Raw genomic sequence first — 14,128 nt, forward strand, 5'->3', positions numbered from 1 at the left:
CGGTTCTTACTCATGGCTCGAGTTCCTTCACTCCGCACATCGGCATGGGATGGCCTGGGGCTAAGCGCACGTGTACGACATAGATAAAAATCTTTATTATGGCTCCCCGCTGTGAGGGAGGAAAGGAGGATCCTTTGGCTGAAGTGTTATTTTATCTAAGAAATGTTTTTGGTGAATTCTAAGCTACCTTGTGTTCACACCGAGTATCATTTATAGGGAGTCACAATTTATCCATCCATCCCTCCACACATCCCTGTCTTCATTCATTTATTCACTAAGCATTTATTGAGCACCTGCTGTGCGCAGGCTCTAGTGCGTGGTGCAGATAAAAACATCAAAGTAGCTTACCGCGCTGCAGGAGGCTGCCGCGTTCTAGAAGCAGCAGTGTGCATGGGAAAGCCCTGAGCAGGGAGGCAGGTGACTGGGGTTGCTCTAGATTCCCTCAGTGAGGACGACCTCAGACTCTTCAGCCTCAGGAAACGAGAAGGGTATCTTCCAGGTCACTGAGAACTTGTCCATGTTCTCGGACTCTGCACACACACAGCAACGGGAGATCGCAGGACCTGGGGTTGTAATGGCCCCACTCAGATGGCCCCACGGCGTCTTTTCTCCACTCCATCCGTAAGACGCGTCCTGGCCGTCTCTCTGCACGCGCGTCTGTAAAGTGAGCCATTCCTGGACTCAGTCGCATTCATAAGCAGCAGCCTGACGGCCGCGGTGTACATCAGGCTTGGGGAACCCTGAGCTTCAGAGACAAACAAGACAGAGCCCCTGCCTTGGAGCTGGCCATGCTCCTGGGGAGGCGTTCAGGGAGAGTGCGTTGCACCGTTTCAGAAGGAGGGTCTGATCTTCTGTCTCCACTGCCCTGAGTTCCTTCTTTGGGGTTCTCTCCTCATGGAGCACCCCCGGAGACCAGCAGGCAAGAGGAGTGGGCTGCCGGCACCCGGGGCGCTGTCTTCCGTGGGGGCTGCTGGTTCCTCCCCACCATGTAGGGTCGGTCACAATCCACCCCGTGCGGGCAGAGCAGCCTGGAGCAGCTTCATGAAGGCAAGCCCTGCTCTTGGCTCAGGCAGACTCTACCCCACAGCCCGGCCCAGAGCGGGAGAGGCCGAGACAAGGCTTCCTGAGAAAGCCGGTGGGGTTTATGTGCTGTCGATGAAGGAGGCCCGTAAAAGCCCGGGCTCCGGCAGCACGCGGCAGGACGGCGGAGCGTCTTTACTCAGCAAGACTGTAAAACGCGGGGAGGAGAGAAAACAGCGCCGTCAGGCGTAATCTGGCAATCATTTATATTTACAGGGTCTTATCTCTCCCTTTCTTTCATCCTCGACTTAACAGTGTTTTCTCTGGGCTCTCAGAAGTAACTTTTAAGCCTTGAAATTAGAAATGGAAAGACCAGGACAAAGATTGAAGAGGTAACTAAAATCGTTTACAGCAAACTATAAAAAGACCATACAAGCCTATACAACAGGACTTAAAAAAGAAAAAATTATTAACGGGTTTTAGGAGGAGAATCCAATTGAGATGGAACATCTTGTGTCTGAGCCGGTCCCGGGATGAGGGAAGCCCGAGCAGGAAGGGCGCGTCCTTCTGTCTGCATCGCTCACCCCATAAATTAAATGCGAAATCATCTATATTAAGTACTCTTATCTTAGCTAGCTCAAGAGATTTGACCTTCTTTGTCCAAAGGACGGAGGCGGTTGATGTGAAGTCAGCAAAGGGAAAACTGTGTTAAGGTCTTTAAAAAAACAAAAACAAAAACAAACAAACTTGCCACCCACATTGGCTTGGAAGGAGAGCTGGGTGTCAAGGGTATTTGGCAAGAACCGGTTGGGGAAGCCGCCCCAGGTCAGGAGCAGAGTCACTCCGGCAAGCCAAATTCTCGGACTGAGGACTGATTTAGGAGATTTAAAAAAATAAACAGTAGCGCGTCTTAGCGGCCTCTGTGTGGTGCCAGCTTCCTCACTGCCCAATTTCAACATTACTTATTAGTAATAAACGATATTTAAGATGGTGACAGACAGACAACTGGGATGCCATCAAAACAACTCTTTAGTCAAATACTGCTTCTTTTTTTCTCATGTTTCTTGAGTCTTCAGCGAGGGTTTTTCTGGAAAATCTGTTGTATTTCCAATGGTTTTAGGTCGAGGTATTCTGAGTCCTCTTGGGAAGCAGTCTGGGGTACCGGAGCCCGGAAAGCATGAAGGCGGGTCATCAGAGTTCAGCACGGACTCAGCTCTGCGAACCTTGCAGCGTCATTTAGGGCAGGGTTGCTGGAAGCAGGTAAGTCCAACACAGAGCCAGGAGGCCCAAATTCAACTTGCGGGTCTGCCAAGAATCATTCAGAGCTGTGAACCTGGGTAGGTCCGTGACCCTTTCTAACTGTGGTGACCCTGCTGGGGTGGAGATAGCTGGACTACCTAACAGGGTTCTTCCGGAAGACAATGCACTCGAAGGTCCGCTGTGAGCGCTGAATCGCTCTCTGTAAGTTCGGGCAGTTGTGATCAGAGCTCAGACGCATCGCAGCCAGCATGTTTGTTCCACAAACCAGCAAATACTTGTCAAGCATCTGCTCCTGGGGGCACCCTTGTGGGTACTGAACGAAACCTGGAAAGTCCCGCCTGCATAGGGCTTACACCCTAACAGGAGAAGGCATACAGCAAACTAACAAAGCTTTACGTGCCCAGAAAAACGTGAGGAAGGGCTGTGGGACGTGGGGAAACAGAGTCAGTGAGAGCCAGAGAGCCGCCAGGAGTGAGGAGAGGGGTAGCGGGCTCCCGTGTCGCTCAGGGAGCACGGACCTGTGGGGATGTCACTGTCCTCAGCGGACAAAGAATTCCGGGAAGTGACAGAATGGGGCTGGGGCTTGGGGGTGCGGCTGCCGGGCTGTCCGGCCGCTCGAAGCCCAGGGACGCACGAGGGGAAGAGCTCGTTCTAAGTGAGGGGGACGCCAGTGTGTCACCTGACTTAACTCAAAGGTCAGCTCTTCGTCCTCATGACCTGGACTGGGTGAGGTTGGGCATTGCGCGAGAAGCAGGTGGGAGGGCTCCTTGGCCAATTATCAGTGTCCTCTGGGCCTCAACAGAGTGAGCTGTGATGCAGGAGCTCCAGGGGGGATCCCTGGGAGTCCTGGCACTGGGGGGCAGGCCCACACCTAGGCAAGCTCTCTCCTAGGACCATGACAGATGCCCGGGGTGGCTGGGGCTGGCAGAAATTTGTTGCCAGGAGCCAGAGGAGGAGAGGATAGCCACTGCCACGTGGAGCAGGGGCACTTGAGAGCTGTACAAGACGTGGTGTTGGGGACCACAGCGAATACAGTCTTTGGGGTCCTTCGAGTGCAGGCGTGGGGGGGAGCTGGGGCCTTCTGTGCTCCTCCTGATCAGGTGACCCCAACGCCTGGGTCCCAGAAACTGGGCTGTGGGACTGGGTGGATCTTTGAAGGGACTTCTGCAAGTCCTCATCAGGTACGATGCTATTCCAACACCCAGTTTATGCTGACACACACGCTACGACACGTGGGCCTGGAAAGAACTTGGGATTCCAGATCGAGACTTTTCTCATCCAAACTATGACTTTTCTTTCTTTCTTTCTTTTCTTTTTTTTTTTTTTTAAGGTTTTATTTGTTTCTCAGAGAGAGGGAGAGAGATTGTGCACAGGCAGGGGACGGGCAGGCAAGGGGAGTAGCAGCCCCCCCGCTGACCAAGGAACCCAAGAGGGGCTCGATCCCAGGACCTGGGATTATGACCTGAGCCAAAGGCAGACACTTAATTGCCTGAGCCACGCAGGTGTCCCAATTAGGACCTTGTCTTAAGTGACTTCTTAAGCTGGTTAGGGTAGTACCACTCTCCAGTGAGGCTCGGCACTGACAGGAGATGCTGAGGAAAACAGTTTATTTAACTTAATAGTTATTGAAATTGATTATTCGTCTTGCGGCTGTTGGTAATAATATAACCATTCCTTATGGTAAATGGGCAGAACCTTACATGGCGGATCTTTCTGAATGCATCACAGGGAATCACAAATGCTGCCGTAGAGCTTCATTTCACCACTAAAGCTTTATCTTGACTCCAAATCTACTGTTGTCGTCTCAGCTGATGATGCCAACATCCAGCCAGTCACTCTCATGAGAGCGACAGCGGAGCCTCCTAAATCCTGCACGTCCTGTCTAAGCCGCCATGCTCCTCTTCATTAAAGTCTCCTCCTTCCCCTCCCTCTCCCATGCTGCTGCTCTGGCTCGTGGACTGGCCATGTCTTCCTTGAACTTTTCAACGTCCTCTTGTCCCCAGCCTCCTCTTGCTTAGCAGAGTGACGGTGTGGAGGCAGAAACTCTTCTGGGTCACCAAAACCCACTGCAAACTCCTCAGAGTTTGCAGGAGGCTCTCTGGTTGCTCAGGCTCCTCGCTTCTGATTCCGTGTCCCCGAGTTTCTGGAAGGCTGCTGCTCCCTTTGCTTTTCATTCTTCCTCTAGAAGAAACACACATGCCCCAGTTCACGTCTGTGAACTCGGTCTGTGTTCTCGACCCGCGGGGAAGGGCCGCTCTTGACCGCAAGGCGTTTCTGGAACTCTCCCTCAGGTGACCCTGCACACTGCCTCTTCTGGAGAGAAGGCAGGTAGAAAGTCATCTTCTGATCTCTCACTGTCCCATCAGATGGCAGACCCTGACCCTAGGACAGCGGCTGGATTTAGTTGGTCTCTCCTCTGCAGGTGCCCAGGGAAGGTTGTATCAGGTCCCAGCGGAACCATGAGCACAAGGAGCTCCGCACCAGAGGCACGTTCCCTCCACGGAGGCACTGTGAGCACACTGTCACTGATGCCGTGCATTTTCGGTTTCGTGTCCTTCCTCTGGCTGAAGTGTGGGTGTGACAGTCTTATTCACCCTCCCCCATCCTCAACAAACTGAAGGGCCAAGCGTGCTGATCAATTAACCTATGAAGGAATGAAAGGATTCCACAGCTCTCATTACCTCTTCAGTTTGGTTCCCCAGTTTTAAGTTGTTTTTTTTTAATTGTTGTGCTAGCTTAATAGTATGTTAATATCATTATATTATACTGTAGTGGTTTTATAAGGACAATTATGCTCATAATTTAAATGCTTTTTCCGAAACAAATTTAACTCCGTTTTGAATATATTGAATATATATTACATCTGTGAAATAAAATACAAGCAGATTTTAATCTTCTTCGATAAAATAGAATAATACCACGACACAGGATACAGGGCATCTGGGTTCTCCCTGCTCAGGCTCTGTCTGGTTTTGTGGCAAGTCAGTTAACCTCTCCATGCCTCAGTTTGCTCAACTGCAAAATGAGGGGATTACGCTAAATTGTGAATGTTATTTCCTACTTTAAAATGCTATTTTCCTCTCTCTCTCTCTGTGTGTGTGTGTGTCAATTTTAATTCGATTTTCAAGTTTACTTGACAGTTGTGGATGTTCTTTATACCGCGTGGGAACGCTTTCAAGCCCATTGCACTATGAAAAATCATGTGGAACTTTTACTCAATGCCAGAAACATCTTAATTACCTGCTGTCTTTTAGAATATTCTTCCCAGTGGACACATATTGGCAGGGGGCTGCTGGAGGTAAGAAGCCAAAGAGAGGGATGAGCAGACAATTTCCTAAAAACCCGCATCTGAGATGCAATTATTTTCTGTTGGTTCATGCAATTTTATTCCCTAAACCTGTTTCCCTAATTAAGCAAAGAAGCCTTTTGGCAAATACAGAGCCCATAGAAATGAAAGATAATCAGCATAAAACAGTGTAGGAAGCACCATTCCAAATGTAGAGTCCACTCTGGTAATACGGCTGGCCCAGAAGGACTCCTAAAACATGCACGGCCGCGTCTTTCTGGTAACGCTGGGAGGATGCCCACTCTCACTGGAAGGAGAGGCTGTAGGAATGTTAGTTCGAATGAAAACACACCGTGTCACAGATTGGCATTTATTTTTCAGCAAACAAGAGTCTAATTGACTTTATTGCTTTCCTTGGAAGGCCCTGTAAATCACTGAAAGTCAGCCACGAGTAAAAATCCAGCGTCAAATGGAAGATATGTAATAACTTTTTTTTGGTTGCCCAAAGTAATGCATAGTTATTGAAGTCATACCCTTTTTTACTTTATTTTTTAAGTTGAATATACCACATTTTTCTTTTTTTCTGAAAAGTCTTGTAGGAAGATACTTGGCCTCCCCATCCTGGTTTTCCCCTCCATTTCCTACTCAATTCCACTTTTGATGTAATCCTTCTTATTTTAACTTTTTAAAAAATTGTGATAAAATATATCTAACTGAAAATTTGCCATTTTATCTGTATTCAAGTGTATAATTCAGTGAATTTAAGCACATTCACATTTTGTGCAATGACTGACACCTCCCATCGGTCTAATCTTTTCATACCTTGCCCTTATTCAGACGCCTACAGTGAACTCACGCCCACCGCTCTGCTGCCCCATCACCTGCTGGATGAGAAAGTCTAATGAGGCAGACACTCAGCCGGTACAAGGCTTGGTTATGTCCTCTATATTCCACTCTGTGTCCCTCTATGTGCTTCCAGGAGTCCTAGGGGCAAAGCACACAGGCTTTGGAGTTAGATGCCCCAGGCTTCTACCCTGTCTCCCATACACACTCTCAACACCTTGGGCATGTCCTGTTACCTCCTCCAGCATGAGAGCCCAAGCCTATCTAGAGACCTGGCATCTAACAGAAGGCGGAGAATGCCAGGTGTTGTAAATTGCACACAAACATTTTTTCCTCTTTGAGTGTTGTGGCTGTCTGAAAATATGAGACAAAAAATGATAATGATGAGGAGGAGGGTGAGGAAGAAGAATAACAACCACCACAACAACGACCAACGGTAATGATGCAGCTGAGCTGGGAGTGAGGGAGTAGTAGCATGACAGCTGTCAGCCTGGATGGAGCCTGAGGACCTGCCCTTGCTTTTGTCCCCACGCGCATGCACTGAGCATCATGCTTGCATTTCAGTAGGTTCCTAATGGTTTGGAAGCGGGCAGTTTCACTCTAGGCACGCTGCTCTCTCCCACGCTGGGTTGCCATATATTCCTGTTACAACAGTGTTTCAGACTTAGCTTCAGATTTAGCACAGTGGTTAGAAAGGAGAAGTGGAACTTGAAGTCCTTCAAGTTTTGTCCTCCAGTGCGGGTTTCTGAAATTCTTACTAGTGTATGACACCTAAAACAGCCCGATGACACACAGACTGTGAAGTAGAAAATTCAGATTGTAATCCATAACAAAGTTGTTTATTGAATTTTTACATCTTTAAAATTGAAATGCTTTCTTCTACTTAAGTCATTGTTTCATTATTTGTTTTAGTAGGCTCTACACCCAACGTGGGGCTTGAACTCATGACCCCAAGATCAAGAATCACATGCTCTATGGATTGAGCAAGCCAAGAGCCCCTCATTGTTCCGTTTAAAAGAGAACAATGAGTCAGGAAAATACTAATCATTCCTGATTGTTACATGATTAACACTGAACGTAATTTTGCCATGTCAACGAGAAGGGTGTTAAAAACGATCCTTCCTGGATGTCGAATATGCCAGGTCACCCACTGCTGGGCAGATAGGAAGGTCATAGTGACTTCCTGCCAACTCTGGCTTGAGATTGTCATTATTCCAGGAAGTGCCTGCACGTGTAGACTTCCCAGATCTCCTCCTGAAGGTCAGTGTGTTCTTTTCACTTCCCAGCCTTCTTTAGATGAAAGCCTTGGCTTGCTCTGTACCTGCTGGATGGTGCTCCCTTCCCTGTTATGTAAATCTGTCCCATTTTCCAGCAGATGAACGAGTGAAGAAGAAACATGGTGAAGAAAGAACATTTGAATGTACGTGGAGCTGGGCTTAATTCTGGTTGCGTGACATTGTGTTAGATTGACTCCTTAAACCTGTTTCTCCTTCTGCAAAGCAAAGCTAATGAGAGCAAGCAAGCTATTATGGTTTTTGTGTGGATGGGTGTTAGATTACACACCAAGGTCAGAGGATGGACAGCTTAGGAAATAATCATCTCCCTCAATCGCTTTCAGCTCCTGACATGCCTCAGACCAGATCTCAATGCCAGATCTTCATCCCCAGCACTCTGTCTCTGCCTGTCTCACTCTCAACGTACACATGACAGCATTCACACACACACATTTATATCCATATCTGTGTCTGCAGACACACACGCATGGGTGCACACTCAACTTTGCACATACCTCCATCAGTACACACGTGCATTCACATACAAAGATGTGATTATATGCAATTGTATGACCTAATCCTATAATTTTCTAAAACCAGGGCACATTAGTCTTTAAGTAAGCATTGCAATATAGGGGCTTACTTTATAATATAGATCAAGATAAATGATTAGTCCAGCAATTCGGAGTGAAAATGTGTACTCTCACTCTGTTTTTATTTTCCTTCGACACATGCTTTTTATCAGGAGACTCCTTCTTGCCAAGCATTTTTATTTTAAACTTGGCTTTTCATAATGCCAAACAATTTAAACATTTGGGCAAAGGGATCCGTGCATATTTTCCACCATGTAATAAAATAATAGTTCAGTTGAAAACTTTATTAATTCCAAATTGAGTAGAGTCTAGCTAGTGACTGTTTGGCCCACAGTGGCCTTTGCTCTCTAGCTGGCTGGAGGGAAAGGAAGACGGTAGAAACAGCTACTTTTGCTTTCACATGTGAAGCAAGGTAGTGATGTTTTGGAGATGCTTTGTTAGAAAAGGATGAGGCGTAAGACAGAACACCCCACATCTAAAAAGGAAAAGGGACTCCTGTTTGGTTCTTTGGCTGCACCTGAAGAAGACCACTTCTCTCCCAGGTGCGTGGTTAGAAACCCAGACAGGAGATCCTATATTTCTCACACGGAAGCATGGGCAGCATTTATCTCTGGATGCAGGTGTTATGGTGATTGTTCTTACTTTTGTATGTTTTATCAGCTATAATCAAGTTTCATTTGGGTAAACAGAAAGAATAAATCAATAACCCCTTTTTGAAAGAATGGCTTGTTGTGGGCAGCGCTTGAATTGGAAATTCAGAGTTCTGGGTCCTGCTCTCTGGTGCTGGTAACTAGCGTGTCCTCTTGAGCAACTCCAACAAGTCTTTGAGGAAGTCTAACTACAATGTGGAATGAGCAGTGACGAGACAGAGGCATTCTCATGACGCTTCCCGCTCTATGATTTTGGATTTTTTTTTTTAAGATTTTATTTATTTATTTGACAGACAGTGATCACGAGTAGGCAGAGAGAGATGGGGGGGAAAGCAGGCTCCCCACTGAGCAGAGAGCCCAATGTGGGGCTCGATCCCAGGACACTGAGATCATGACCCGAGCCGAAGGCAGAGGCTTAACCCCCTGAGCCACCCAGGCGCCCCTGATTTTGGATTTTGAATGAAAGGAACAACGAACATCATTTCATTAAAAATGGAAAAAGACAAATTAAGAAACATAATTGGACACATTGTTTGTGTCTGGTTCTGAGCTCTGCGTTGTCACTCTTTGGTGCATTTTTTAAAAAAGTAACACCGTGCTACGTCAGTTCCTCTGTACAACCCTCCCTGCAGGACCCAGAGCTCTTTCCACCCCTCTCACAGAGGGCAGGAAACTCATCTTCTTTAGCACAGATGATGGGATAAGAATTCCAACCCGAACCTGTCTGGCCCCATAGCCCATACTTTCTCACTATCTTTGTCAAGAATTCTCTACACTTGATGTGAACCATTTTGCAGAAGAGGCTAGGACTATTCTGCTACAAAACAGCAATCAAGTTAGGGAACTAGGAAGATATTTGTAATGTCATCACTAAGTCATTGGCACATCTGGCTTCTCCCTAACTGGTTAGGGACGTTCCCAGTTGCTGAGCCTTCACCGGGGGCTCCAGAGGGAGTGTTTACTCTGTTGAGTCATCCATTTCATCCTTCTCTATCCAAACCACTAAATAAACTTGCTCCATTTTTGTCCTTTTAGGAAAAGTAATTGAGAAGAATCCAAGACAAATGAACTTACAACTGGCTCTCTTACGGCTTGGTGTTTTGGTTGTCTTCCTGTCCACGAGTAGCGCTCAGCCTCCTCTCCCTGAGGGAAGGCACATGCCGCAGGACGGTTCCACGCCGACCTGCACCCACAGCCCCCCGGGGGAGGAAACTCATTTAATTTGACTGCAGCCACACAAATTTGTGTGTCCGTAGAAACTCAAGTTTTGCGTTATTCTCCCTATGGCATAGGACTGTGGGTTTATTGTTAGCCACTTTCCTCTCTGTCCCTCTCTTCAAGGTGGATTTATTAGGACAAATATGTCATGCAAATGGTGATTTATGGGGGCACCATCATCCCTGAGAAAACATATTGATTTAGGGGAGCTTGCATTCCCCGTTACAAGGGACTGTAAAGGGATCTCTGGAGGAAGAACTTGAATTCACCTACGTGCTGAAAACTGGATTTCCGGAGGTTTTCTGCGGCATCTCTGGAATCTGCACATTTCTACGTCATGGCTGCTGCTCCATTCCGATTTCCCGCATTCTCTAATCAGCTCAAAGAATGATGACATTTACCTTGGAAGCCCTTCCCGTGAGTGCATCGATAGAGAGAGTCATGCTGCTAAGTGAGGAAGAGACGTGGAGAAGCACAGAGCGATCTGCCGTCTTCTGACTCTGTTCCCATGCCCGGGAGAAATGACTTCCCCCCAATCGATCCTAATGGGACTCATCTATATTCCCGGCCATGCACCCGGCGCGAGGTGGGGCGGGGGGCGGGAGCACCCTCTCAGGTGCCCTCGGCTTTGTGAGGTTTCCAGCTCCATACACACGAAGCACTTAGTGTGGGGACCGCTGCAATGGGGGTGCCGCCTGGACTCGGTCAAGGGGAGCCAGAATGGAGCGCGTCGGGCAGGAAGCACACAGAATCATGCAATTATATTTAATTGCAGACGGCATCCAGGCCATGCACTCCAGAACATCAATAAAAGGAGCTTTGTCTTTTCTGGGCTCAGCTGTGGTGATGAGGGACGGGAATATGATGAGCGGCTTTGACCACGTTCTCCTTCTCATAAAGTCTGTCCATGTTTCTCTGATAATTTCACTTTCCAAGTGGGAAAAATGGAGTTATGTGACCCCCTGGGCTGGAGCCCACCACCCTGTTGACAACCTCCATTAATCTTGGAGAGTCTTACCCCATTTACTAAATAGCAGGGCTCACCTGGAGTCACACACCCATCAGTGGCAAAGTTAATTGCAATCAATATCTGCTAACATTTTTCCTTCCCATCCCCCACCCGGACAGTAAATCTTATCTCCTTGGGAAGACTGGCAGCTCGGGGCAGCATCGCTCCTTTGCAGGCAGGAGAACAGGGACTTGGGGCCAGAGGAAGTTTCCATACATCATATTTAAAAGCTATTTTATATTGAAAAGGCTTTGGTTTCGGAGTTTCGGATTTGAATATTCGCATTCTGATTTTTGTCTGATTCAGCAGCTTTCTGCTTATTCATAAAATTTTTAAAATACATTTTCCCAGGTTGTAAAGTACTACGAAGCTCATTAAGGAAAATTGTTAAAAAACACACCATGAATAAAGATAAAAAGGATCTCACTACCAATAGAAAACCCAGGTTAACCTTTTGGTATCCTAGTGTTTCTCTCTCTCTCTCTCTCTTTTTTTTTTTTCCCCTCTAACCAAACACACATGTAAAGCCCATCTTTGCCAGTTGGTATTCTATCTACTGAGATGAAATATGCTTCCACAGTGTCTCCTGGCTTCTTGACGTCTGTTGTAGTTTCTGAGCGGAAACAAAAAAAAGAAAAAAAAAGTATGTACTACTGATGTATATGTGTGTGTTCAGTGTTCAACGTCTGAGCTATTAAAAACCATGTGAGTGTTCAGTTCAGACATAACTATGAGTTTTCCCCTTGGTTCAAATGTCTGACTCAGAAAGCAAAATTTGAAGGAACGATCAAGTGTCTTTCTGACTTTTTTGTCTGGAAAGGTGGGGTTGATCCGTTTCACAAGACATGAGGGAAACCTCAGTATCTGTCTCTCTCTTCCAGCTTCCACTGGTCTTATATTTGGAGAAAGGTCATTAGGATTATGGAGATCTCTGCAGAATGTTAGTGAGTTTCCTTGTTGTTGGAAGTTTTTGCCTCCTTTTGTCCCTTGTGTTCTTACACGAAGATCGGAACGAGAATTTGGCGGGAGTGTTAACAAAAGCTGCTAGCTGTGCTCTCTGCTGTGCAAGCTTGAGACTCCCCTGGCTCCTTTCTGAAATATGTTTCAGACCCCAGTTGCCAAGCAGTGTGCTGGCTCATATGGTCAGTGATGGTGTCTCCTGCCCTCCAGGAGGTCACCTCTCAGACATGACAGGTACCCGAGGGAATTAGCACATGGGGCGCAAATTCGCATGAAGTGTCGTGGAGAGCATTGGGGGTGTGCAGAAGGGAAGCTTTGTTTGGGGAGGAGACACGGGGTGCACCACAGGAAGGAAGTCAGAACTCGTGACGTGGATAAGGAAAGGTGGAAAGAAGTTCCTCCCAGCAGAGAGGGGAGTTAAAAGGACAGCCGGTGGGGTTGAGATTGAGGTGTCTGCGGGCTGGCTGCTGGGGTTGATGAGTGGGCACGCGGGGCTCAGCTGACCGAGGGCAGTGGGAATGGCACAACACAAGCATTTAAATTTGATGTAAAGAATGTGCAAGAAGAGAGGGATATGGACGGAAACCCTCAAATGCTCCTACGCACGTAGTACAGGAAGAGAAGCACCCAACGATGCTACAGGAAAAGCCAAAGGAAGGAGTTCTGGACGAAGGGAAGGATCCACACTGTCAAGGGCAGAAAGACCCAGGAAGGGAAAGACTGAGAAGTCAGCGTCCTTGGCGACATTGGCGAGTTTGCGTGAGCGAAGCCTGGTTGCAGAGGGGGCAGTGAGGGCAAAGGAGAGGAGAGAGGGGACGGCGGCCCCGGCAGCCTCAGCACCGTCGGTCCAAGGATTCCAGGTCGCCCAAGTCTGGGGAGCATGAGGGCAGGCGGGGACGGAGGGGCTTGAGAATCGAGGTAGGAAGGTGAGCACCGAGGACGGAATCTACCAGCTCTCCCGGCATTCCTGCCTGGGCTTCGAGTGGCCCTTCCTTTACCCTGGGAATCGCAATACTGGTCCCACTCAAAAAAGCCTCTACTAGAGTCAGTTTGCTTCAAAAGTCAATAAAAAATCATGTGGGTGGGAAATGGGGGGAAAGGGTAAAATATTTTTAAGAAGGCTTTCTCCTTTGAAAGTAGGTTAGTGTATGTAACTGAGTAAGGGGCTGTAATCATGAAAACAAGAAAGCCGTGTTTCCCTCTCCCTGCCTCATCCCAGCCTCATTTGGACCAACAGAATGTCCTTTGCATCTTCCAAGAGAAAGAAATGTAGGTGCTTATTCTCCACCAGAAATCAGGGCAGGGACGAAGGGTTGAAGGCTCTTTGCACAACTGCACACCTGATCTACTCTCGATTCCACTCCTACGCCAGGGAGCTGGGGCTGCTCCGGCCAGAATTCTTATTGATCTAAAGAACAATTATTACTCAAAAACACCAGCCATAATAAGGACAACAATAGTAAAAACCACATCTGTTCAAATTCTAATTTAATGACAATACATTTGGAGATAACAAACGCATGTGCTGTTATGGAAAATATTTGTAGAAAGTGGATCGTATCCCTGATTTGTAGGAATCTCTTCCGCAGCATCGTTGACCAGAACTCATGCATTGCACAGCGTCGTCTGCACGTAGGGGTTGCCTTCCTTCTTACAGCCGTGCCATCCACTGTCGGACACATTTATCTGACGGTCTTTGCGTCGGGCTAAAATATGCCTCCCTGTGTCCAAATTTTGACCCCGGGTCTACTGCCTGTTCTCAGGAGCAACCCAAAACACATCAAAATTCCGTTTTTCCTGGAGGGTAACACTTCAGCTACTCGTTGATGATAATTACAATGTAAGAATCTTCCCTTCTTGCTCTTGCTGATCTGTTTCACAGACATTTTTCTCAAGCTCATTGCAGATTGGCAGGTATGGGTCCCACCCCTCAAGGTGCTTCCATAGCAGGAATTCCTTCATGGACTTTTACCCTCTTGCACAGTCCTTTCTCTACAAAAGTCAGAGGACATCTT

At 47.4% G+C, this 14,128-nt stretch overlaps 1 protein-coding gene across 1 annotated transcript in view; it reads right to left on the reverse strand.

Annotated features, from left to right (window-relative positions):
• Positions 1 to 1,142: 1,142 nt before the first annotated feature.
• The window catches only part of LOC123926164 (lysine-specific demethylase 4B-like), a 65,386-nt gene continuing 52,400 nt past the window's right edge, over positions 1,143 to 14,128 (reverse strand). The window contains exons 2-3 of the mRNA XM_045979957.1: positions 2,799 to 2,931; positions 1,143 to 1,228 (exon numbers count right to left, since the gene is read on the reverse strand). Coding sequence (XP_045835913.1) covers positions 1,143 to 1,228; positions 2,799 to 2,931 — 219 coding nt within the window. The remainder of the gene's footprint in view (positions 1,229 to 2,798; positions 2,932 to 14,128) is intronic.

Source organism: Meles meles, chromosome 15 (genome assembly GCF_922984935.1).
Source record: "Meles meles chromosome 15, mMelMel3.1 paternal haplotype, whole genome shotgun sequence".
NCBI classification, from domain to species: domain Eukaryota; kingdom Metazoa; phylum Chordata; class Mammalia; order Carnivora; family Mustelidae; genus Meles; species Meles meles.